This window comes from Sarcophilus harrisii, chromosome 4 (assembly GCF_902635505.1).
Source record: "Sarcophilus harrisii chromosome 4, mSarHar1.11, whole genome shotgun sequence".
NCBI lineage: Eukaryota > Metazoa > Chordata > Mammalia > Dasyuromorphia > Dasyuridae > Sarcophilus > Sarcophilus harrisii.
In genome coordinates this window covers 197,026,762-197,053,098 of record NC_045429.1, presented here as the reverse complement: position 1 = coordinate 197,053,098, position 26,337 = coordinate 197,026,762, and the positions used below count along the sequence as shown (strand labels likewise).

Here is a 26,337-nt window from a genome sequence, read left to right as displayed (position 1 = left end):
GAAAATTATATAAATTTTAATTTCAAAGGAACAAAAGGACACATCAAAAGAATGGGTTAATTACACTTTAGAAACATTAATCTCATTCCAGGTTGTGGTTTGTTTTTTAAAAAATTAACCAACAATGTTTTTCAATTTCACATGTATGCTTCAGGTCTTACAATCAGAAAGATTTTGGTTTAATCTTACCTAATATATACTATCTGTGTGACTAGAGGCAAACCTCTTAAAACTCTAGTCAAATCTCTTAAGCCTACAAGTTTGCAGGATCTTGGTCCCACGGAACTAACAACTGACTGGGGTCTCAGAAACCCCTCATTTTACAGATAAGGAAACAAGACCAAGAATTTAACTGGCTTACTTGCCTAAGTTTGCAGAGTTATCAACATCAGAACTAGAATTGAATCCAAACCTTCTGGACTCAAAAATCAGTGTTTTCCTGCTGTACCAACCAGCTCTCTCAGGGATGTCATTGTACTTTCCAAATCACCTCTCCCTTTCCCCATAGACATGACTTCTATCACAAGGCAGTTTCTTCCTGCCCCTATCTTCAGGTATGTCTTATCTATGTCATTTTATTAAAGAATCTTTAAAAGAAAACTATGGGAATCAATGGGAGTTCTAAAGACTGATGAAAGCTCAGACCTAGGCACATATACACACAGGATCATAAAATCATAAGAGAAAGATGGCAGAGACCTAAGTAGCAGAGTTAAACTTTTAACTCAGGTCTTTTGATTCTATTATCTAATTTCCTAATGTATAAACACACACACACACACACACACACACACACACGCACACACGCACACACACTATCTCTTTCTCTCTCATGATTTAATATGTTTGTCCATTAATTAAAATTTCTATACAGATCTAGGAAAGTATTTCTATTTCTAAAGAAACAGGAGTTTAAAATGAAAGGTTAACAAGAGCACAATCATTATCCTTTTATATTTTCTTTCATTCTGAGTTTTTAATTCTATTATCATAATTTATTTTTATCTAGAGCTCATCAATTTTTTTAAAAAAAGAAGTATGCATTACTGAATTCTAATTCCTTCTGGGAAAAGAGAGACCCAAACAGTCCCTCAGCAAATGTGAGGGGGGAAAAACCAAACAAACTCACCTGGAGATAAGAAGGAAGTAAACTGATAAAAGATTTCAGTGTCTTTCTTTTGGCCACTATATCCCACGATACTGCCGACCTCTAGTGGAAATGTTTTGAGGAGTGAACCAGTGGTAAGATCATGCAGCTGTAGAATGTTTTTGACATCATGGAGGTAGGATAATACCAGAAAGTTGGACCTGACACAAGACACCCATTCTGAAAAGATAAAAGGGAGAAAGAAATTCCAATTAAATTAGAAAAGGCTGAAAAAAACACAAGGAATAATTACTCAGTATGTAATTTTATACTTTATCACTAGTTCTCCATTTTTAATTCTTTAGAAAGCAATGTTAAGGCTAACAAACCAAAAGGAAATGAGTTCAAACTCAGGAAAGTGATTGTCAAATATTTGGACCTATGAACTATTTCTGCATGGCAAAATATTAGAGGATATCAGCAACATACCCAGAATGTTGGAGGGAAAACCGAAATCAAAGATTGGGTTCTCTGGTCTATCTGATACTGACATTTTAATGGAAGCAACAAGAACAGTATATATATAACAATTGGAAAGCAGAGGACATAACCAAATAAAGAGGTTTGTGGCAAAAGTAGCAGGAGATGGAAATTGAGAGAGAAGCAATAGAGAAAAGCTTCACAAAGAAAAAATTTGCTTTTGGGTTTTGAAAGGTAAGAGAGCTCCTGCTAGGGAGAAAGGAAAAGGACATTTCAAGCAGTGGCTGGGGAGATGGAAAAGCACGAACAAAGTCCCAGAGACAGAAATTAATGTGGTATAATGGTGAAAAGAGGCAACAATTAGACGCTAGCAAAAAATAGTAAGAAAATAACAAAAATTTACCACCTCCTATCTATATACAGCAAACCTCAGTAGTGATTTATGGTTCTAAATACCTTTACATGCTTTCTCATTTGATGCTTAATACCACCCACTTAAACAGGAAGAACAAGTATTATTATTATTAATTGTTCCTATTTTATAGATGAGGAAACTAATGCTCAGAGGTTAAATTATTTGCCCAGTGTCATAGAGTAAGTAGCAAAGTTTGGTTATGAAAACTAGTGAACTTTGTTGATGAAAAAGAATTCTGGATTTTGAGTATAGTGATAAGGAATTTTAATTTGATAAATCATAAAGAGGTACCATTATAGATTCCTGATCAGGCGCAAAACAAAACAAAACAAAACAAAACAAAAAAAACACAAACATTCAATTCAATATACTTATATAAAATGGGCAATATGGCTCAGTGGCAAGAAAGTAAAGCATCAGAAAGATCTGATTTCTGATAAAGAACTGCTTGTACCTGGATAAGTCACTTAACCATTCAATGTCCCAGTCAATTCTTTAAGACAGTAATTTAGAGAGAAGGTACAGATTTGCATTCAGAGACTTTTTTCCCAATGGAATTAATTCCCTATACTAATGAAATAACAAATGAAGTTTCCTGCCCCTTCTCCCTCCCCACAAGAAAAGAAAAAGGAAAAAAATGTATTTTATACACTATTTGGGGTTCTAGGGATTCAAAGACAAGCTTTAATAAGCTTAATCTGATAGATATGTACAGAATGAGATGAAGGTGGGAAATGAAGAGGGGGAGATGGGGTAGGGAAGGGACTGTTACAAAAAGGCAGAATAAAGAAGCTGTCAGTGTCATTTAGGTCCTGAGGAACAGGGGGAGTTAATCCAGGGTAGTAGGAATAGAGAAGGAAGGAAAGATATAAGAAAGAATAAGTCAGAGAACTCACAGCATTTGGGAGATGGCAAGAGAAAATGTAAAGAACAAAGTGAGTCCATTATGAGACCAAAATTTCTAATCTAACTAATGATGGTTTTGTTGAAAAAAAATCAGAAAGTTGAGAAGCTAATTTGGAAATAGGAAAAAAGATAAAGAACTCAACTTTGGACATCATACATTAAAAGTGAGATAGCTGATCTTGGAAGGAGAGGGAAGTAAGATATTGCCATCATAAAAACAAACAAACAAAAAAACCAAAACACCTTAATCAGATTTGATAGGATAAACTTTATCTTAGCAAAAATAACATTTCATTATTAATGAGATTAATTAATTGAACAACAGACTAGTATGGGAACTGCTTGGAAAACCTTTTGATAAATCACAGTTGTATCCCAAAATTAACCTATTTTGAGTTATCATCTCCTTCAATAGGAATGAACTCTGAGAATTTTCATAGCCCAAAGTAATTCTCAGCTGTTCTTATTATCTAAACATATTTAAAATTTGAATCTCACCCAAAGCTATTTTTTCAACTGCTATAATTTAAATTTTTCCCCCCAAAGGAGTGAATACTAAGTAAACTTTGATGAAAGTTGTATTAAGTAGTTCTTTCCTCATGATTACTTCAATTTTGGTCTCTGAATGTCACGGTAGGAATAAAAGAAAATTTTATAATATATAATGAATATGGATATTTCTTCAGATAAAATATTTCTGTCAAAGAATCATCATCAGTGCTATTTCATCAGGAATCAAAAGATCATAAAAGCTAGATAAAATCAAAGGCAGGTTCTAAAAGTCATAAGGATAAGAAAATAACCTACTTTGGACACTATCATTAATAAGAATTCTTTTTCTATCTGTCCTTTGTGGTTTCTTTTCAATCTTTAAAGAAAAATTTAAAATGTGTTTTATAGCTAATGATATATAATTAAATTAACTGTACTTGTATTTAAATTCTTGAAAACTGCAACTCTCACCCTTTACCTAAAGATAAGGACAGGATAGTATAATGAAAGATCTGTCTTCCACTCAGAGGACATAGATGCAAATCCCCATTCTGACACTACTGGAGTGATCTTGGTCAAGTCACTTAAACTTATTGGCTTTGAGTTTTCCCAATTTATAAAATAAAAAGGTTAAAGTAGATACATCTATGAGGTTGCTCCCAATTCTATGATATTATTATTCTTTTTCAGCAAATAGGACACCATTTCTGAAAAATCCGTTATTACTTTGATAGGCTAGGAAGGGTTCAGCTGATTATTCTATGCATGTCTCCAACTCCTACAGGGACCTGTTCTCTTTTCTAACACAATCCATGACTAGAAAATACCATGTAAGAAACTTTCACCATTCCATGCAACCTCTCAAACGAGTACTTTCCTATCCATGACATTACAGAGGAGAAAATCAATCAAGATTCAGATGATAAAGACATAAATCCTCCCCCACAAATCCCTAGTCTTATTGATGCTTTGTGGCTCCAACTAGAGGATGTAATAGGCTACATTAATACATGGAATGGTTGTAGCACTGGAGATTGGTTTGCAGCTCTGATATAGCAGCTCAGTGTTAGCTCTTAACCCCAATGAAAGTCAGCCTCTCCATAAGATCATCATGATTATTCTGCTATCAACACATTCTGGCTTCATCCTTGACTTCTTTGTGCTTTTAAGTCTCAAGTCCTCGCCTGATACAGCAAAACTGAGTATCACTGATTCAGTTGACTTTTGTGAATATCCCTAAATCACCAAAACAGACTGTGATATTTTAGTCACGTTTCATTGGTAGTTCACATTTATGTATCACTTCCTTACTTTACATATATTATCTCAGTTGATTCTCAAAACAGTGGAATATCTCCACTATAAATAAGGAAAATCAGAAAATTTATGTGACTTGTCCCTTTTCCACAACTACAATTGGACAATGCTATTTTTTAATATACAAGTCAATGCCATTCCTGCATGCTTGGGAAAATACATCACACCCTTAATTTTATATCGTCTCCAGATAGAATTACTATTTCATGTTTGAGAATGGATGTTCTACAGAAACATAAGATGAAAAAACAAAAGCTCCAACAACTAATATGATATCTTATGTAATTCAAAAATTAATTTAATTTTACTAGAGACATATAAAAATGGATTCAGTATACACTGTTTAAAATATGATCTCTATGCTAAAAGTCAGGTATGAATGTTATTCATATTTGCAGCAAGAAGGAACTATGGAATAAAGAGTTTAATTACAGAAATGACTACAAATGCTATAATGGTTTCAATAATTAATGAAAATCGGGTTCTATTTTCTTTACCTCTTAAGACATCATTTTAGATTAATATTCATAATTTTTAACTGTGTGAGTCTTTATCGCTAAATCAATTTACATAAAACATTTTTTAACTTAATCTATGGTAAGTCATGACTCAACAGTTTTTTCCCCAAAAGCAAATTAAAAAATCGAGCTGAATCCAATATGACTGAATTGAATAGGGATAAATCTAAAGTATTAAACTTGAAGTTACAAGTAAAAGTTTTAAGGCAAGCAAGAGTAGCAGCAGTTTGCCTGAAAAAGCCCAGGAGGTTTAACTGGACATGAATGTGATATGAGTCAAATAATAAGTATGGCAGTCAAAAATTTTACCAAGCTCTTGAAGGTAAGAGGCATTACCCTCAAGGGAAGGCATTAAGGCATTTCCAGAATAAGAAGGTGACTGTTCTTCCAAACTGTGCTCTGGTCAAAACATATCTGGGGTACTGAGTTCAGTTCTGGGTATCATAGTTTAAGACAGACAGTAATAAACAGAGGAGCAGCTGAAGGGAAGGCATTACGATAGTGTCATGCCATGTAAGAATCAACTGAAAGAATTAGGGATATTGAGTCTGAAGGGAAAAAAATGGCTTACAGTGGAACCTAACAGCTGAAAAGCTATGATGCAGAAAAAAGATTTAACCAATTTTACATGGCTCCACAGAGCAGAATCAGGTAGAAGTTGTAAAGTGACAAATTTAAGCTCGATGCAAGGAAAAAACTTTCTGTCTCTAAATTTTTGTGATTCTGTCAGTGAAGAGTTATAAGAGAGAATCTAAAGAAGTCAAAGACACAATTCCCTTCTAAGTTGTAATTCTATGTTTCTCCGAAAGATGGCAATCAATACCGAAGTCACATAGCTGCTAACAAAAAGAGGTCCAGAACTTAATTTTTTTTTTAAGAACAAAAGATTCACTGATAGGTAGGTACCAGGAAATTGCACTGGATTTGAAACCAGAGAACTTAATTTCAAATCCTGCTTCTCTTAACAATGTGACTAGTCACTCAATCTTCTGGCCTCAGTTTCCTAATTTATAATACAAACATCTATAATTTTATGAAAGATAGAATACCCTTAGCTATCTAGGGAACAAATTCCAAGAAAATAAAATATAATAGGTCAGATGTTATGGGAAGAGTAGGGTTAGTAAGGTTGAGGGAAGAATATTTGGGATCAAATGAGGAAAAACATTTTTCATTCAGATATATGACACAAGAGCCACAGAGAAAATTCTCTGGGATCCATACTTAAAAGAGATAGAACAAGGGAGTAAGTTTCACTTGGGATTGGCAATCCCATCTGTGATAACTGTTATTTACTTTGGGCTAGATATTGGAATACTATCTGTTTAGCATCCATTTCTCAGAGAATTCATTAGAGAGTTGACAGGTAAGGAGCACAATCTGAGAATTATTTGGTACATTACATTGAGTCTATTCCTTATATGGGGAACTCCTAGATAAGGAAACACCCTTGGTCAATGAAAGTTTACAGCTTTTCTGCAACTGTCTAGGAGAGCTTCCTGGGACACTGAGAGATTAAGTGACTTGCCAAGGAATCACAGACAACATGTTGGGAGAAAAGGAAGAGGCATGTTTGAACTCAGATCTTCTGGCTTCAAGGATAGCTCTCCATCCACTATACCAGTAGTTCTCAAATATTTTGATCTCAGGACCCCTTTATACTCTTAAAAATTACTTATGACTCCTGATATTGGTTTGCGTGAGTTATATATACTGATATTTACTGTATATAGAAATTAAAATATACATTTCAAAAATACTAATCCATTAAAAAAATAACAGTAACTCAAGTAATATTATAAATAACTAATTTTAATAAAAAACTTTCCAAAGCACAAAAATTTAATGAAAACAGTGGTACTGCTTCAACATATTTTTATAAAACTCTTAAAAGTCTAGCTTAATGGAGAAGGGCTGGGTTCACATAACTACTTTTATTTTGTACTGTTAAATTTAGGTGATGCATACAAAGGAAATCTTGCCTTATACAAACATGTAATTAATAGGGAAAGAAAGAATGTTTTAATAAGTAAATACCATCTCAGTATGAAAATAGTTTTAACCTGATGGGGCTCAGACTCCCAGGGATCCACAAATCACACTCTTGAGAACTGCTGCATACATCATACTGCAAAAATGAGGACCTTTAAATGCATCTATAGATAGTCTCATATCTCAGATGATAAAGCATTGGACTTTGACTTAGAAAGACCTGAGTTGAAATCCAAACTCTGACACTTAATACCTGTGTGATCCTGGAAAATTCACTTGATATCTTTGCCTCAATTTCCTCATTTGCAAAAATAGGATTATTAGTACCAAACTTTTATTGTGAAGGCAAAATGAGATAAAAGCACTGTATAAATGTTAGATATTTTATTACAATAAATAATTACATTACTTATATCTCTACCACCCTTGCTAATTTGAATTTTTTTTTCCAACAGTGTAAATTACAAACCCTTCAGGATTTCTTGCCTTGGGCAAATTTTGTCTCAATGTTCCATAATGGGTCTTGCAAATTTACCCAGGCCTTGCTCTAAATCTCAACATTGTGGACCACACCGATTGTTTACAAGTTCACTCTCTTATTACATGATCAGCCCACATTCTTTACTAGTCAGATATCTCTCTAATCCACAATCCTATTAAGAATGCTACTGTTCAAAAAGATGAACCTGTTTCAAAAAGAAACTAGAGGATCCTTAGAAACACTGTACTGTCCAGTTCACCATATTCTAATTCAATGATGAAACCAATTCACTCTTAATTTTTAGTGTCCATGAAAGATACATATATTGAGGGACTGGTTCAATAGTCTCTTCAACTTCATAATATAATCTGGATGATGGCTCATCTTCATTTGCTTATTTTTTCATGTGTTGGCCATAATGACCGATTTTGATTCTTAATGAATTTTGAGTGATTAGAGATATCATTTAGAAAGTTATGCAATGATCTAAGATTTGATGCAATCATAATGTCATCTGCAAAGAGAAGCATTTGAAAGACTCATCATATATAGGAAATCCTTCATTTGACACATTATCCCTCAATGTTTTCAAAACTGTTAAAGAGTACACAGAACTCCTTTGAAATTTATTTGTTTTAGATCAGAAGCTTATCTGTTTTGTTTCCAATTTTGATTACTTTATTGTCACTTAAATAAATTCAAGACTATTGGTAGAGACCAGCTGCTACCTATGGAAAATTCAGTTTTCTTCTTAAATTCTTGGAAGAATCTAGCTTTCAGAAAAAATTTGTGTTTCTTCACTATTACAAGATGGGCTTCAAAATTTACACCATCTTCCTCCAGAAAATTTTACAAGAGAGTTCATATTCTAAACTAGCATTGCCTTGAATTTCTTCTTTCTCTGGCTAGGACAACTGGCAGAGGCAATTTCCAAACTATTTTGATCTACCTACTAGGACAACTTAATTTATTTTGGAAATGTGATGTCTATTCTTTTTATCTGTTTCCCATTTTTCAGCATCAAGGTATTATTTAAATAGGTCAGTATAAAGTCGAAATAATTATTTGCTATTACTGTCCTCACCTTTATCTTTTCTTTCAATTTGGTATTTACTTTGATCTTTGCTCTATCTATGTCTACTCTGTGGTCTGATATCAAAGACAATTGATTTGAACAGGATTCTTGTATATTGTTTCCTCAGCTGGGATACTGCCAATTTCATTTTTTGGTGATTATATCAAATGTTTGTTATCTAGAAGTTCTTCCAACTTTCTCTTCTTAAAGATACTATTTATGATATAGAGGTATAAAATTTTTTTCTGTCCTTCCATGATTACTTTTTTACCTTTGGTAACCCATTCTACACACATAGTACTCCTATATCCAATATATATTATGTGATATCAATTCTGAAATTTCTTGCATCTCCTGCCCCATTTCAATAGCCTGCATACCCAACCATTAGATGATCAAAAAATTTAAGTATATCAAACTCAGCACTAATCATTAATGGTAAAAATATGAATGACTGTCAAATAGTCCAATGAACTATGCAGTTTATGTGCAAGATGTAATATTTTAAAAACAATATCCATTCCTCATAATTTCATGAATCAATGACTATTTAAATAGGGACAAAAGTGGTCTATGAATAGATAAAAGAATTGCTAAAAGAGTGTGTGTGTGTGTGTGTGTGTGTGTGTGTGTTTGAATAATGGTTTTCTAAAGTCAATTCTCTCCTGTTTTAAAAGTCACATAAATCAAATAAGTATGTATTACAGTCTACAAAGACTGAAGTGAAATTATGGAATACAATTATACAGAATACAATTAGGTTGTAAGAAAAGCAGTCATGAAAATAAGTGATAACACACATACAAAAATAAATGTGGCCATCTCTTCAAGAGAAATTATTGTCATTACAATAACAGGCATACATCTAAGAACTAAAATGGCTAGAAAATTCCACTCCATTTAAAACTATCATCAATTTTAGCCCATTCTGACCTGATAAAACTTCTGAACTGCTTTGATGATGGTCTTCTATTCCTCTGTTCTAATACTTTGAGCAACTCTCATTTGTAAAATTCAGCAGCTGGTTGGGGCATTGAATGGAGCACTGGGCCTGGAGTTCAACTTTATGGCTGAGTTCAAACCTAGCCTCAGACACATACCAGCTATGTGACTCTCAGCAAGTCATTTCATTTCTGTCTGCCTCAGCCTCCTCATCAGTAAAATGAAGAAAATAGTAACACCTTCTTCAGAAGGTTACTGTGATGGTCAAATGAGAGGATATATTAAGTTCTCTATAAACCTTAAAATGCTATGTAAATGTTTCTGTTTTTACCATCATTATTAGAATATGCAGCTAGCTAATAAGGAAAAGACAATTTTGGAGTCAAACAGAGCTCCACAGTATTTAGAATTTAATCTTGATGTGATTAGCACCATTCTTGGCTATTTGGTTCCCACTATCAGTTTTACAGGAATCCATGAGAAAATATCCTTCTAATCCAAAAGAATATTTCCTGAATGATGTTATAGGGTGGAAATAAGAAAAATGACTATACACTTTTGTTTTTGTCAAAGGCATCATAGGATATTTTTATAAGAAGCCATAGTTATTCTAATTGACACCCAACTCAAAAAATGGAGATATACCCCTCAAACATTCTATTCTTCCTGAATAATGATGAAATAAAAGTACTTTTATTTTGAACCCATTCATATTTTTAGCTTATATTTGGTAAGTCATATGTGTGAGAGAGCTCTATAACTTTATAACTTACTATAACTACCTAACATTTATCTTTTCTCCTTAGTTCTAGTATTCCTTGATTTTTGAGGAACTCTGATTCTCAGTCTTCATAAAAAAAACAAAACAAAACAAAAAAAAAAAACAAAAAAAAAACTTCAATCTTTTCAATAGTTAATAATCACCTGATTCTACAATCAACCAAATTTTCCTACTCCTACTTTTCTTCTGTTATGGTGACTAAAAGTATCTTCAGGAATTTAGTTAAATATTACTTATAGTTTTAATGATAAAGAATTATAAATGAAGATAGTGTTCAAAACATGGGGATATACATTTTTAAAAATGTTTGTATCAGGAAAAAGTTAAGTTAATTATTTTGATCCAACATAATGCTTCTTACTGGTTCCTAATAAAAATGTCAATTTTTCCTTATGCACTCACTCAAATATGACAGTAGCTAAAACCTTATAAAAGAAGCTAAGGGCGACCACAAAAAGTGTTTACAATTTTTACAAACATGCATGAAATAAATCCACATCTCTTGCCTACAAAATCTAAATTCTTTTAAAAGATTACCTGATTTGTAAGGAAGGATTTTATAATCAAAAGGAAATATCTATCAGCCCAAAGGGCTAAGGTAAAGCATAAGTATCTTTAATTATTGTTCCCTATGAAATGTAATATATGATCAAAATTACCTGTAAGACTGTTCACTTAAATATCAGTAAAATAAAGTAAAATTATCTGTTCTCAGTTTGAAAAGCCAAAACAAGAGAGAATGTGAGACTTTTTGCAGAAAAAAAAGATAACCATTATTATTTGTAGTTTACTTATCTGAAGATCTAAATTCTTTTTTGTTAACAATCTAAAACCAATTAAGTGATTTCTGCATTTTGAAATTTAAAAAAAAGTGTTGGTATTTTTTTTTCCAAAACACAGCCAGGTGATAAAAGAGTTCAGATCTTTTATTGTGTCCTTCAATATAGCCCGGTTAGCTCAGGCCTATCTCTCTGCTTGGTTCCAAGAGCTCTTGCAGCTTTGTCCTTGGCTTCTGCCTCTGCTTTCTTCAGCCTCCAGCCAGCACCAAGTTAGAAGATGCAATGAATCTCTTGCCTCGAAGATAGGGCTTGTGGGCTTCCTCCCAGAGTGCTCCTCTCCGACCCCAGTCAATGTTCCCAAGAAAACTGTCCCAAGCTTTAAGAGCTTCCTGTATATATATGATCTACTCCTCCTTCTGGAGAGAGAGGGATTCTGGGTTATCTCCCAGAGTGCTCTCTGGCCCTAAGGGAGGTGTGAATTTGGATATCTCATACTAAGCCATACTAAGCCCTGAAATCTCCCAAATGTGTGAACTCCCTTGAGTACTTAGATACTTCACACCTCTCTAAAGGTGTGAACACAAGCATCGTTTCTATCAGTTGTACTTAGTATCTTGTTTCAAGTTCTGGCCCAAAATATCTCCTTCTAAGATCAAATCAATCATATTGAACCATGCTAAATTAGATAATTATTGTCTCTATCAACTCTAATGGCTTAACACTTTGTAAAGATTCCAACAAAAAAGAATTCTAAAATTTTCAGAATGTTGAAGAAATAAAAAATGGCATTCAATTGCACGTTAAAAAATTCCTCATATAGAAAAATTATTATTCTAAGAAATTAAACAAATTTCAATGCAAAGAGTATTTTTCAATGGCCTCATCCAAAATTTAGAATATCTTAATGTCTTTTTTATTAACTATAATAGAAATATAAAATAATATAAATTCATGCTCTTTCACAATAAATAATGCAAAAAATATCTTAAAGTTCAAAAATGTTGAAAGTTTAGGTCCTAAGAACCTAAAATATTTTAAAAATATATTAGTGATTACAATTTGTCAAATCCCTAGCCAATTAGAGAAAAGTCAATAAGATTTGAAAATTGATATATGCAGTTTTTCTTTTTAACAAGTGAAATAAAATTTATTTATTACTTTTCCAAAAAGATATAGCTCCTTTTTGTTTTAATTTCATGTTTTCAAAAGCAATATGGCACAGATGTAAAGTAACTTCTCTTGACCACACTGATAAAAATTTTGGGATGAATAATTCCAATTTTATCAAGTTTTATTATTTTCATTTATTCATTTTTTATTTGTACCTTCAGAAATAATAGTGGGTTTTTGGCACATTTTCCTTTGCCTAAACTCGCATACAGTTAATTTTATAATTTTTTATTCTCTCTCACACTCACTTCTTCCTCCAACTCTCCTCTTACCCTTTCAATCAATGTTTAGAAGTTGAAAAAAATTACCTTTGTAACCTTTTAAGCAGTCAGTGAATGGTGAGGTAATAAATGCTGTTGGATTTCAACAAAAATAAAGGATATTGTTTTAGAAATGAGTGTTCTTACCAAGAACATCTTTTTCATGTTCAGGAACAAGCACTTTCCACTTGGATTCATCTGGATCCTTGAAGTCAATATTGATTAGCCGGTAGTTAGGAGAGTGAAGATTTGTCTTGAAGGTGAAAACTGTCCCCTCATTTGTCACATAATCATATTCTCCATCAAAGTTGTCTATCAGCTTCACCCAATTCAAAATTCCTAATAAGAAAGATCAATGGATTAGCTTTGCTAAATTCCATATTCCCATATCCTACATCTTTTCCACTTTATCCTCTCTTAAAAAGAAGGACTCACTGGGAACCCAAGATATATTAGGAAATGAAGGTAATAAAAACAAAAGATATCTTTTTCCCCTAAAAGAAAGACACATCAATCCTGTCAATTCTCCAATATTAAAACATTACAAGGTTCAGGTGAGCTGGGAGGGTTAGCAAGGGAGCATCACTTTATAAATTACAATACAATGTGAACATCTAGAAAAACTAGATAGCAAGAGTTATAAGACATTTAGAGATACATTGTGTATATTCTTTAAAGGAGTTTAAAGAAAAGTCAGAGAACTACTACTTTAGAATGTACAAGATATGGTCCTTCAGAGAAACTAGAGCTGGAGTCAAGTGGTAATGAATAACCTACCCTAAAGAGCATTAAGATATGGTCATGACTAAAGACTTAAAATACATTTACTACAATGCCTAAAAGACTTCAGAGACTTGTAGCTGAACTCAAATCCTGCTGCTGAGACACAATGGCTATATGTCCCAAGGTACTGTATACTGCTTAATTTCCAATGGTAGTGGGATGTATTCTTACCAGAACTTCCGTGTTACAATGATATGATTTTAACCCCAAACATCTCTAAAATCGGCCTATTTCAGCTATTAAATTTTCTATAATAAAGGTCAAGTATCCAAGCCAAGAACTGGAAGGAGGATAAGAACAAGAATCATCCACAGTAAATAAGATTCCTCTCCCAACTAATTTGGACTCTCAGGATTTGGCCATTATGCCTAAGCTTCTCTCTAACCCTTAATACTTGGACTCTTCCTGCTCTTTTGCCTCTCTCACTTTCTCCCATTGGTGAATTACTCAAGGGTAGATGTGTGTGCTGGTAAAAGTTTAACGAACAGCTCTTTAGAAAAAGGAAAATATCTACAAGACACACATTTTAAAGCTGAATTTGCAATATTAGCATTTTCTTTATCGCTTTCTTATTTCTAGACAACCAAAAAACCCACTAAATCAAGCTCTGCTTTGTAACATTTGCCAATTTCTGAGTAAAAATGATTGCAATGAACATTTAACAAACACCTCACAAGCAGTGAAAGTTAGCTTCCAGTATGCCCACATATTTTTTCCTGCCAAACAGTAGTATGGCTGGATCAAAGGTCATGTAATATTCAGTAACTTTCTGTATATATATATAGTAAATCCAAATTGCTTTCTAGAATGATTTTACACATTCCCAGGTCTATCAGTGTGTTTGTTTTCCCAGAGCCCCCCTAACATTTATTTTGCCTTGTTTTGGGTCATTTTTGCCATTCTGATATTTTTGAGGTAAAATCTCAGAATCACATTAATTTTTCTTTATCAATAAGTGTCTTCCCTTAAGAACTGCCCAATCTTTAGATCATTTACCAATTTGGGAATTACTCTTTTCTCTAATGAATCTGTATTGAATTTTTCTTTTAAATTTATAACACTTAAAATGTTTGTAGCAGCTCTTTTTGTAATGGCAAGGAAATGGAAACTTAAGACTGCATGCCCATCAGTTGGAGAATGGCTAAATAAGTTATGGTATATGAATGTTATGAAATATTATTGTTGTATAAGAAATGATCAGCAGGATGATTTCAGAAAGGCCTGAAGTGACTTGCATGAACTAATTTTAAGTGCTAAGTGAAGTGAGTAGAACCAAATATCAAGATAGCAATAAGAATAATATTCAACGATCAATTCTGATGGACATAGCTCATTTCAACAATGAGGTAATTCAGGCCAATTCCAAAAGACTTGTGAGGGGGAGAGCCATTTGCATCCCCAAAGAGGACTATGGGGACTGAATGTAGAACATAACATAGTATTTTCACTTTTTTTTGGTTGTTGTTTACTTGCTTTTTGTTTTATCACTTTTTTCCCTTTTTGATGTGATTTTGTTTGTGCAGCATGATAATTATGGAAATATTTATAGAGGAAATGTACATATTTAACATATACTGGATTACTTGCTGTCTGGGGAAGGGAAGATGGGAGGAAGAAAAAATCTGGAACAAACATTTTGCAAGGGTGAATCCTGAAAACTACTGCATATATTTTGAAAACAAAAAAACTATTATTAAAAAAATAAAAATTTATATTGCTTATATTTATAATTAATTTGAATAAGCAATTGTTAATACTTATTACATTCTAGGCGCAGTGTGCTAAGTACTGGGGATACAAATAGTAAAATGAAAAACAATCCTTAGCTTCAAGGGACTTACATTCTAAGAAGAAACTCCTTCATGTACAAAAATATTTACAGCAGCTTTTCTTTGAGGTAACAAAAAACTAGAAACTTAGAGGTTGTCCAATAATTAATGAATGGTGGTATGTGAATGGGATAGTAAGAAAAATGATTTTCCTTTTTTTATATTAATAAACAATTTTTTATACAAGAAGGACTGAAAGATCCTTCCTTCTTTTTGCTTGGATATTCAAAGCCTGTCTCTCATGGACATTTCTGACATTGCTGGAAAATTCACCCTACCCAGACTACCTTATTTAAGTCGAATTCTTCCTGTATTATCTAACTCAAGGAACAGTGAATAGAGATGGACTCCTTTGTATATATAGACTGCTGGAGGCAGAATGTTGGGAGAGGACTGAAAAGTTCCTCATTAGAATAAGTCCATATCTCATTATAACATTGTTTAATTGTTTACCAATCAAAATTGATTTTCACACATCAGGGAAACCCCTTTTCCAAAAGTATTTAAACATTTGAGTGATCTTCAAGTTGGGTTTTTGGTTTCCTAGAAAGCAATCGGCCTCAACTTATTATATACTAGACTAAATAATAAATCGATTTTTGGCTACTCAGAAACTGTCTCTAGGACTTTTCATGTATCTCATTGAAATACTATTGGGTTATAAGAAATAATGAAATAGATGACTTGCAAGCTAATAGAGAGTGAAGTAATAAGATGAAGAATTTAAAATATCAATATTATAAAAATAAAAAATTTTTGAAAGCTTTAATATACTAATGAAGAATGAAATGAGCAGAACCAGAGGACCACATATATAATAGCAACACTGTACAAAACAAACAAACAAGTATAAAACCTGTAAGAACTCTGTTGAATACCAATGACCATTCATGATTCTGGAGAACCTATTATAAAATATACTATCTTTTACAGAAAAGTGATATATTTACAGTATAAAATAAAATATATGGATTTCAGTGCATAGCCACTTAAGAAATTTGTGTTGCTTGAGTATGTAGATTGGTTACAAGAAATTTGCCTGCCTGCCTCCCTCCTTCCCCCCTTCCTCTCCTTCCCCATCCTTCCTTCCCCCTTTCCCCCTCTCTCTCATCAATAGAGTAAGAGAGATCTGGGGAAGAAGAAATAGAATTCTATTAAAATTTCAAAATAGTTTAAAAAGCACTACAGATATGACATACTGCTTTCACCTTCAGAATGAAGTCCCTATATTATTAAATTTATTATATTACAAGAGATCTCTGACAAAGTGGGAGTAAACTGTAAATGTTTGTAAAATTAAAAACAAACTATACCAATAAACTTTAAGTAAATAAATGTTTGTTATTTCCTTGCTTGCTAGTTAAAGTGACCAAAGGGTGTGAATAAAGAATTCTCAAATGAAGAAATTCAAACCACATAAAAATGATCAAAATCATTAGGAATTAGAGAAAGGATTAATATGTACGTGGATAAATAAAAGATATAAAGAATAAACAAAAATATGTAGAAGAATAAATATTATAAACATAATAAATATTCTGCTAAATTACACATGTTGTAGATGTGTAATGGTATAGACTTGTGATGGTACAGACTTGGAGACAAAATAGGTGAGTCCATCAACTATAGAATGGTTGAACAAAATATGATATATAAACATAATGGAAATTTATTTTATTATTAGAAATGACAAATGATAGATTCAGATGAAACGAGAAATTTGTATAAACAAATGCAGAGGGTAATGGGTAGAACCAAGAAAACAGTTTTTTCGATGACAACAATGGTAAAAGAAAAATGTAAAGATAAAAAGATTAAAATAGTGAAGGAAGAGGGCTTTGAGAGATTTCAGAACTCTGATCAAAGCAGTAAACAAAAGTGAGATAAAAAGATTGAACTTGTACTTATTGAGAGAAAGATACTGGACAAGAAATGTAGACTATGGTATGGCCAATATCATATTCTCAGAAATAATAGTGTGATGGTGTGTTTTACTGAATTATATGCATTTGTTATAAGGTGAAAATTGAGATAATAAAACTTTTAAATGGCAAAAGGAAAAGAAACAACTGAAGAGCAACAACAACAAAAAAAAAAGCTAAAGAAATGGGATAGGCAAGAATGGTTGTGAGGAACAGCTAACAGCTAGTCAAAGTGTTCCAGTGATATGATATGCTCAGGATAATAAGAAAGTTGAAGGTAGGTTCCCATGAAGTCAGCTGTGGCAAACTTATAGGAGACAGAATGTCACAGGATGTGTAGGCTTGGATCAACCAATTCAACAAAATCACAGATACAGTAGGAAACTCTTTTGAGTATGGACACAAGAAAATTTTTTCACAATATATCTGAAATCAGCTGCACCAAATTCTTCACCACAAACATTAAAGAGCTGGAATTACCAAAAAGAAGCCAGAAATTCATGCATCTAACTGTAAAAATATTAACTAGTTATTACTTTAAATGTCACAGTGAAAAAAAATAGTAGTATTAAATTCAGACAATTATTTAAAAGTTCCTGAGTTGGTGAAGCCAATTTCTTGTTTATTTCCTCATTTATTTAAAGTTAAGTTGGAGAAAGTATTGTTTCTTTTCTTTGAAATAGGGAAACTAAAAGAGTTGGATGATTTATATCAGATATTAATAAATATATCACTTTTTTTAAACCTATCTTCAATCCCTGAGATTTCCAAAAACAAACAAACAAAAAAAAACAACCCAACTTTTTTCCCTTCCAAAAGAGCAGGTTTTAAATCCTTAGTCTTTTGTGTTTTTTCCCCAAGTTACATGCTCTGGCATTTATTTTCAACAGTTTATTATATGCAAATGAATCTCTGTGATCTATATCCTAATGTGCAGTAGATTATTTTCTGTTTGTTCATGAGCACAATGACCTAAATAAACTTTACAGAGCTTGCCTATACATAATCACCATTTAAAAAAAAAAAAAACTTTAAAAAAATCACATATATAGAAATCTTTTAATTCAAAGCAATATATATTAAACAGAAGACAGCTTTCCTTTCAAAAAATGACTGGTTTTCTTTTAACAAGTATACTTATACATTTACCAAGTAATAATGATACTTGAAATGCCAAGTAACACAATTTTCTAGTTCTTTCTTCAGTTTAATTACACAAAAATGATGTCCCTTAAAAAGTAAGGATCTGGAAGAAACAATTTTTTTCTCATAAATATTTAGCAACTTTAGAAAAATAATCTTCTCTTAAAGATAAATATTAATAATAAATTAATAATAGTTAACATATTTACATAGTGTTTTAAGATTTGCTTTAAAATGCTTTGTATATGTTACCAATTTGATCCTATGATTACAACAATACCATGAAGTAAATATTACCATTATCTTCATTTTACAGATGAAAAATCTGAAGTGCAATGAAGTAAAAGATCTGCCCAGGGTCATATGCCTATTAAGTTTCTTCAAGCAGAATTTAAACTCTTCTTGACTTAGGTCTAGAGAGTTATCCACTATACTACTTAACTTCTCTCCTATTATTTTAATGTTTAAAATCAAAAGCAGGTAATTGATTACACGTTAAGATGACCAAAGAACATATACTAAAACAAACCTTTATTATATAAGAAAAACAAAATAAAACAAGCTACCTTACTCAGACAAAATGACAATTAAAAAAAAAAAAATCCTATGATAGGAGAAAAATCCAAACCACTTCAATCCATGGATCTCAAAATATTCTTGGTTAAGTGTTGAGAGGTTATGGGTAGAAAACAGCTATGGGAACTTCAAGATTTTTTTTTTTTTTAAATTCTGACCCTAAGTTAAATGTTTATCAATATTCTGTTCCTATTCCAGCCCACAAAAGGTTAATTGTAGTCAATTGGTTAGGATATTTGCTTATTTCTACAACAGTGATTTACCCATACAAAATGGGAAACTGTCAGAATTTGGTCATTTTTATAGCAATATAACAATGTGGATTGCCAGTAAGCAACACCAAAGCTATAGAAAGAAGCAGTAAGTAGTATTTGTTTATAATGGGAATTGTGAAATACAGTTTTCTAGACCCTGACATTTGCAGAGTGGTACAATAAAATGTCAATCTCTTTAAGTGTTCTTTTGACAAAGAACATTTGCTGACTTAAAACCTTTTCTTATTCTTTTAAATTTTATAATGCAACCTCTCCATGGCTCCTACCTGAAAAGGAACACTACATTTGTACTCCTCAGGAACATTTGTCCTCTTAAGAAGGGGCATTATAGTGACAAAGAAGGGAGAAAAAAGAAATAGCTTAACTTCAATATCCTCCAAGATTAAGTTACAATGAACATTTTATTCATTATTGCAGTTGTACTTTAATTCTAAATACTCAACATGGCCTAGTAAGCTGTATAAAATGTATATAAGAAAAGCACTGGTCCATTCTATAAGAGGTCATTTTCTGTACAATAAATTAAAAATCACGCTAAGAAGAAAACAAAATTTAATAAAACAATAATAAATCATCCACACAAACTACAACAATTACAATTAAATAAATGACATACAGAAAATAAAAATGCTAGGGAGGCTTCTGGAAAGATGACAGAGTAGGTTGGTAAATTTCAAACTCTACCGATTTCTCCCACAAATAGAACAAATTTATGCCTCAGGGCTAAAACAGACTAGTTTAAAAAAAAAAAAAAAAAAAAAAAAGACCTAAGGCAGAACAAGGGTCCTTCGGATACATCCCAAGAAGTTCTGAAGAAAGATCCCAGGCTAGAAACTAACCTGTCTGAAATACAAACACCTCTGGGTTGGCTCCACAGAAACACCAGGTGGGGATCCATCTGGCTAGCTGGGTGAGGCTGAAGCCTCAGCAGGAGCCACAGAGACTTTCACCTCCCTGTCTGTTAAGTCAGGGAAGACAAGGTGAACCCGGGCTGATCAAGAATGCCAGGCCCAGCTGTGCTGCTGAGACTGGATCCTGGACAAGAAGGATCCTGGATGAAAAGGAACCAGTACCAGAAGCAGTGCAGAAGCAGTGGGGCAGGGGCTCTGCTGGGGCACTTGCAGGAAGGTAGAGTACTTGACTTGGGGTTCCTGATGAGAGCTGAAGGAAAGCTTGAGGAACCATCCCCTCCACCCAACGATTAGAGGTGCTTACACTAATATCTTTTATTAAAAAAAAAAAAAAAAAGAGCCAGCAAAGAAAAAAGAATCCCAGAATTGAAACATATTATGGAAACAGGGAAGACAGGGGTTCATCTTCAGAGGACACTTTAGTTAAAAAAACAAAACAAAACAAAACAAAACAAACAAAAAAAAAAAAACAAACAAACACCAAGAGTAACATGAAATGGTTCCCTGCCCAGAGAGGAATTATAGAAAAATTGAAAAAAGAATTCAAAAATCAAAGGAGACACACTGAGGAAAAACTAAAAAAACAAACAAAAAAACCCAAAACCCAAACCAAAAAACACCATCCAAGAAAAACAAGGTTATGGAAAAAAAAGTTAACCAACTAGAAAAAGAGGTGCAGTCTCAAAGATGAAAATAATTCTTTGAAAATTAGAATAGGGCAAGGGGAAGCCAGTGAAGCTATGAGACCAAGAAATAACAAAACAGATTATACAGAATGTGAAACATATTATAAGAAAAGCAACAGATGTGGAGAACAGATCAAGAAAACATAAGAATAATTGGACTGCCAGAAAGTTGCAACCAAAAAGAGACCCTTAGCACAATAATGCAGGAAATAATCCCAAAAAATTATCCTGGAGTGATAGCACATGAAGGGAAAGTAGAAATAGAAAAAATTCACCAATCAAAAGATCCTTTGTGGAAAACATACAGGAATATTATTGTCAAATTTCAAACCCCTCAGATCAAAGAGAAAATTTTGTAAAGAACAAACAAACAAAAAAAATCAATTCGAACATGGTGGAGCTACAATTAGAATTATATAAGACTTATCAGCAGCTACAATTAAAGACCGCAGATCCTGGGATCATATCTACTGACAATCAAAAGAACTGTGTCCAAAAGTATTATATCTAGCAAAATTACATATAACTTTAAATGAGAAAAAAAGGATATTCTATGAACTTGCAGATTTTTCAGGACTTAATCAACCAAACCTGAACTTAACAGAATATTTAATATGAGTCAATATGAAAGATCAGTTTTAAGGAACTTAACATGAACTATTTAAACACAGACAGATTGTTCAGATTTTTTTTTTTTTAACATATGAAAATGTATACTATTACATTAACAATAGTAGGTAGCTCAAAAGAAAGATGGGCAGATTTGAGGTAAAAATAGTAATCAGGTTATACAAATGAGATGCAGAGGAAGAAAAGACAGAGGCATTGGTGTGTGTGTGGGGGGGGGCAGGGCTTGAAGTTCTGAAAACCTACTCACATTGGGAATGGGTTCAATAGGCAACACTTTATATATACCATGAAGCATATAGACCCTCCCAAGTCTGTAAAGAAATAAGAGGGGAGAAACAGATGGATGAGTCAGGAAAGGGTGAGAGAAGAAGGCAAGGAAAGGATTTTTGGATAGGGCGAAGTTAAGTAATAGCAAGCAGAATTTAATATAGAAACAGGAAAGACATGTGTATATATGGGGTGTGTGTGGGTGTGTGTATGTATGTATATATCTATATAAGTATACATAAATATATCTTTTCTTAACTGTAGTTTGCTTGGGGGTAAGGAGGGATGAAAGGAGGAAAAAGAATAAAGTAAATAAGGCATATAGTAGAGAACAAAAGAACAATTTACAAGGAAGTAAAGAAAAAATAGACATTCGTGAATATAATTCCTTCTACTAATATATATATGAAAAATGCAACATGATGACATTGTTGGTTATTAAGAATGGATAGAACTTTAAAAAATTAGGTAAATCATTATCTAAAAGGTATGAAATGAATTAATTTCAGTTAATCTACAGATAGAAACATTTACATTTAAGATCATTGAAACCAAGACATAGTTGCCTCCATTATAGCTGAACGAATAAAATGACATATGTGTCTGATCCCTTTAATGATACCTTATTTGTTCACTGAAGGTTTAGAGAACAGAATCAAGAAGCAGAAACATCAAGTTCACATACAAAAACAGAGAACAGAAAGAATGTAATTTATGACAATGTCTAATAAAATTCTAGGTGTCAAATAAAGGACAAGGTTGATTTTTAATTAGCTTGAAGTGCAAAAGGACAGAAATTGTTCTTAATTCAAATTGCCATCAGAAATTTGTAAGTACATGTTCAATCTTAAAGTGGGGTTATATGGAAATCGTACTTTACAAAGTGAAATTTTGACAAGGTTTAATTTTGAAGATTCTTTGAAAATATTTTCATTTCCTCAAGTAAATTGAAATGGCAACTATAAAATGAGTGCTTTTCTTAAATAAGTTTAGAAAAATATGAAGATAAATCTGTCCCAATACAAAAATTTGTATGCCTTTTGTGTGGAGAAGAAAGTGGGTGCAAGAAAATTGTGGGAAAGAGGAGGAAACTGTAAGGAAAGCAGCAAAGAATGAAAGGATACACTGATGCCTATATAAAACTGTGTGCTCCCTTTGCAGTGGTTAAGTAAGAAAACTGAAAAGCAGGTGATGGAGATTTCAACAGGGTAGTCAGAACACTGAAAACATGAAAGGAAAAGAATGCACATAGTACAGATTCATACCCCCTAACTCAACTGGGTTGTCCCAGCTAAAAGGCAATTCTTAACTCATTATCTCATCTCTCTACTGAGGCTGTTCTGAAACTTCTTTCTTCTCAAAGACTCAACTATACTTTCAGTTACCTTCATTTGTAAAAGGGCAGTTCTGGACTAAATGATTTTTAAGGTCCTTTCCCAGTTCTAAATCCTATGATCTTAAGAATAACTTTAAAAGATGGCTAAGAATTAAATGGTGAAAAATGGAGGGAAATAGCCAGTAGGTACAAAAGAAAAAAAAAAATAAATAAAAGAACTGGAGTCAAAGGGAGTGGGTTCAAATGCAGTTCTGCTAGTTGCTACTTTTGGCAAGGCTTTAATCTCTCCAAGTCAGTCAGTTTTTTATCTGCAAATTGAGAGGTTATGCCAGATGATCACTTTCACAGGAGCAATGAATAGTCCAATTTATAGCAAACAGTATGTGGAGGGATATAATATATAGTTATTCCTTCCACATTAAGGGGTTAAGAGGCACAGCATCCCCCAAGATCCAGAAAATCCAAGTAAAATTTTTTGACTCTCCCTTCATAGCAGAGAATTATTTTATTTTGATATTAAAAGATACAATTTTATTTTGATTTTGGTATCAAAAGATGAACTATGTTGATATTGATACAACACATATTTTATGTATTTCTGAGTTTTCAAATTTTTTCTGTGTCATCCTGCAGTTTCCACAAAACTACCTAAAAATTCCCATTTAATTTCTTAATCTATAATATATCAAAACCATTGATGAGGAATGTTGCAATGTGGGAGGGATAACTATATAAAGCTGGAAAGGGTTATGGACTACATAGAGCTACCAATTCTGAAAAAAGAATTGACTTTTATCAATTAAGCAATAAGGAGCCACTGAAGATTTGTAAAAGATGTATCTCACTAGAGTTCTTTAAGCAAGGGAGATCACCTCTTGCTGGGTATGTTGTAGAGGGGAACATTAGTTGGGTATAAGTCAGCCTCTACAAATTCTAATAAGCTAATTTTATGAATCTTAGTGACATGGTCAGGTCTATTCATTAAAGTTATTCATAATGTCACTTGGATCTTTTCCTCTTTTCTACTTATACACCTTTTAAATGACAATGCCTCACAGTGTTAAGAAGCACTGGAGTTGGGAGTGAGGAGACCTCAATTAAAATCTAAGTTCAATTACCTGAATAGTTGTTTCTTTTGGGAAAAATTACTTGCGATCTTAAAACTTGTTTCTCCGCTTGTAAAATGGAATATTGCATTTCTATTACTCTTCCTCACGGGATAATTATTACAAAGAACAGTTTTTTAAGCCTTAAAGCATTACATAATTAAAGGCAATTATCAGAGTTCTGGCTCTCATTAATTCACATATACACTATTATAATAGTTTCAGAATAGTTCTTCTTGTTTTCCCCTTTCCCAATAATCCCCTACATCACTACTAAAGCAATCTTCCCAATGCACAGATATCATGAGATCATATAACCTGGCTCAAACATAGATAAACATAAAATAATAATTTCTTAGGCTGGCATTCTCTAAAACACCCTTCTAACTTTGTTTCACAGTACTTCCCTCTGTGCACTCATTCATCCAAACTGGGACTGCTAATTGCTATCTAATCTTATCCAGGTATGCCCTTGCACAGGTTAACCTTTATTCTTGAAACAAAATCCTTTTGTGGCTATGATTGTTAAAATTCTTTTCTTCCTTTAAGGTCCAATTCAGATTCCACCCCAAAATGCCAAAAGCTCATAGGACCTGGCCATGCTTGCCCAACATCGAAAGTGAATTAGCACTAAGTCAGCTCAACTGCAGCCACTTGAAAAACCTCCCCTCCCCTAACTTTAAAAAAAATGAATAAAAAAGTAAAGAGGACTATAACAATGGACAGCTTCTATGGTGAAAGAGAAGAACAGATTTCAAATCCTGAGGCAATTAAAAGCAGATTATCTCCAGATGAAGCCCCAAAAGGCGATATAACCTGGTCCCCATCACACAAGACTCTCCTAGAATAAATTAAAAAGAACCTTAAAAGAGAGCTAGAAGAAAAATGGGGAAAGGAAATGCAAGAGGATTTGGAAAAGGCATATAAACTCATTAAAAGACAAATTTAATAGAATGGAAAAAGAAAGCAACTCTCAGAAAAACAGAATTTGTGAAACAGAAAAAGAAAATAGCTCCTTAAAAAACAGAATTTGTGAAATAGAAAAAAATTGCATAGAACAAAATAACTCATTTAAAAATTCAACTGAACAAATACAAAAAAGTAAAAAAAGTAAATGAAGAAAATAATTCACTAAAATTCAGAACTGAACAAGTGGAAATGAATGACTCAATGAGACAAGAATCAGTCAAGCAAAACCAAAAAAATAGGAAAAATGTACAATATCTAACTGGGAAAACAACTGACCTGTAAAATAGATGTAGAAGAGACAATCAAAGGATTATTGGATTCCTTGAAATACATGATGAGAAAAAGCACCTAAAAACTTTCAGGAAATTATCAAAGAGAACTGCCCCGATATCATAGAACCAGAAGATAAAATAAGTATTGAAAGAATTCACTGAACATGTCCTGAAAGAGACCCCAAAATTAAAACCCCAAGGAATACCATAGCCAAATTTGAGAACTATCTGACCACAGAACAAATATTATAAGAAGCCAAAAAGAAACAATTCCAATACTGAGGAGCCACAATAAGGATTACTCAAGACCTAGCAGCTTCCACTTTAAAGAATTAAAAGGTCTGGAAACTGATATTCCGAAAGGTGGAAGGAACTTGGAATGCAGCCAAGAAAAAATTATCCTGCTAAAATTTCTGGAAGAAGATGGACATTCAATGAAACTGGTGAATCCCATTTATTTTTGACAAAAAGACCAGAGCTAAACAAAAAATATGACCTCTAAATATAGAACTCAAGAGAAGCATAAAAAGGGAAAAAAGAAAACTGTATTTCTGTTATGGGTATACATTGAGAGTAGATGTAGAATCTGATTTTATTGTTATAATATAAAAAAGAAACTAGAGATGTTAAGGGGATTGTAACAGGAAAAAAAAGGGGAAAGTAGAGGTAAAATGAGGGAAATTACATCTCAGGAAGAGGCAAAGAAAACATATTTTAATTGAGGGAAAGAAGGGAAGGTGATGAATATTGTGTGAATCTTACCCTCATCAGATTTGGCCCAAAGAAAGAATATTAAATATATTTGGTATCACCGAGAAACAACTCTCATCCTACAGAAAAATGTGAGGAGAAAGGGGAAAAGAGAAGGTAAGCTAAATAGAAGGGAAAAGAGAAATAATAGGGGAAAGGTATAAGAAAGAGGAAGGACTGCTTGAGG

The 26,337-nt window shown here is 32.7% G+C and overlaps 1 protein-coding gene across 2 annotated transcripts in view; it reads right to left on the bottom strand.

The window, feature by feature from the left end:
• PREP (prolyl endopeptidase) overlaps positions 1-26,337 on the bottom strand; it is a 163,420-nt gene that overhangs the window by 56,055 nt on the left and 81,028 nt on the right. For both annotated transcript variants that reach the window (XM_031964471.1, XM_031964470.1), the window contains exons 8-9: positions 12,843-13,034; positions 1,130-1,327 (exon numbers count right to left, since the gene is read on the bottom strand). In XM_031964471.1, the coding sequence (XP_031820331.1) occupies positions 1,130-1,327; positions 12,843-13,034 (390 nt within the window). The remainder of the gene's footprint in view (positions 1-1,129; positions 1,328-12,842; positions 13,035-26,337) is intronic.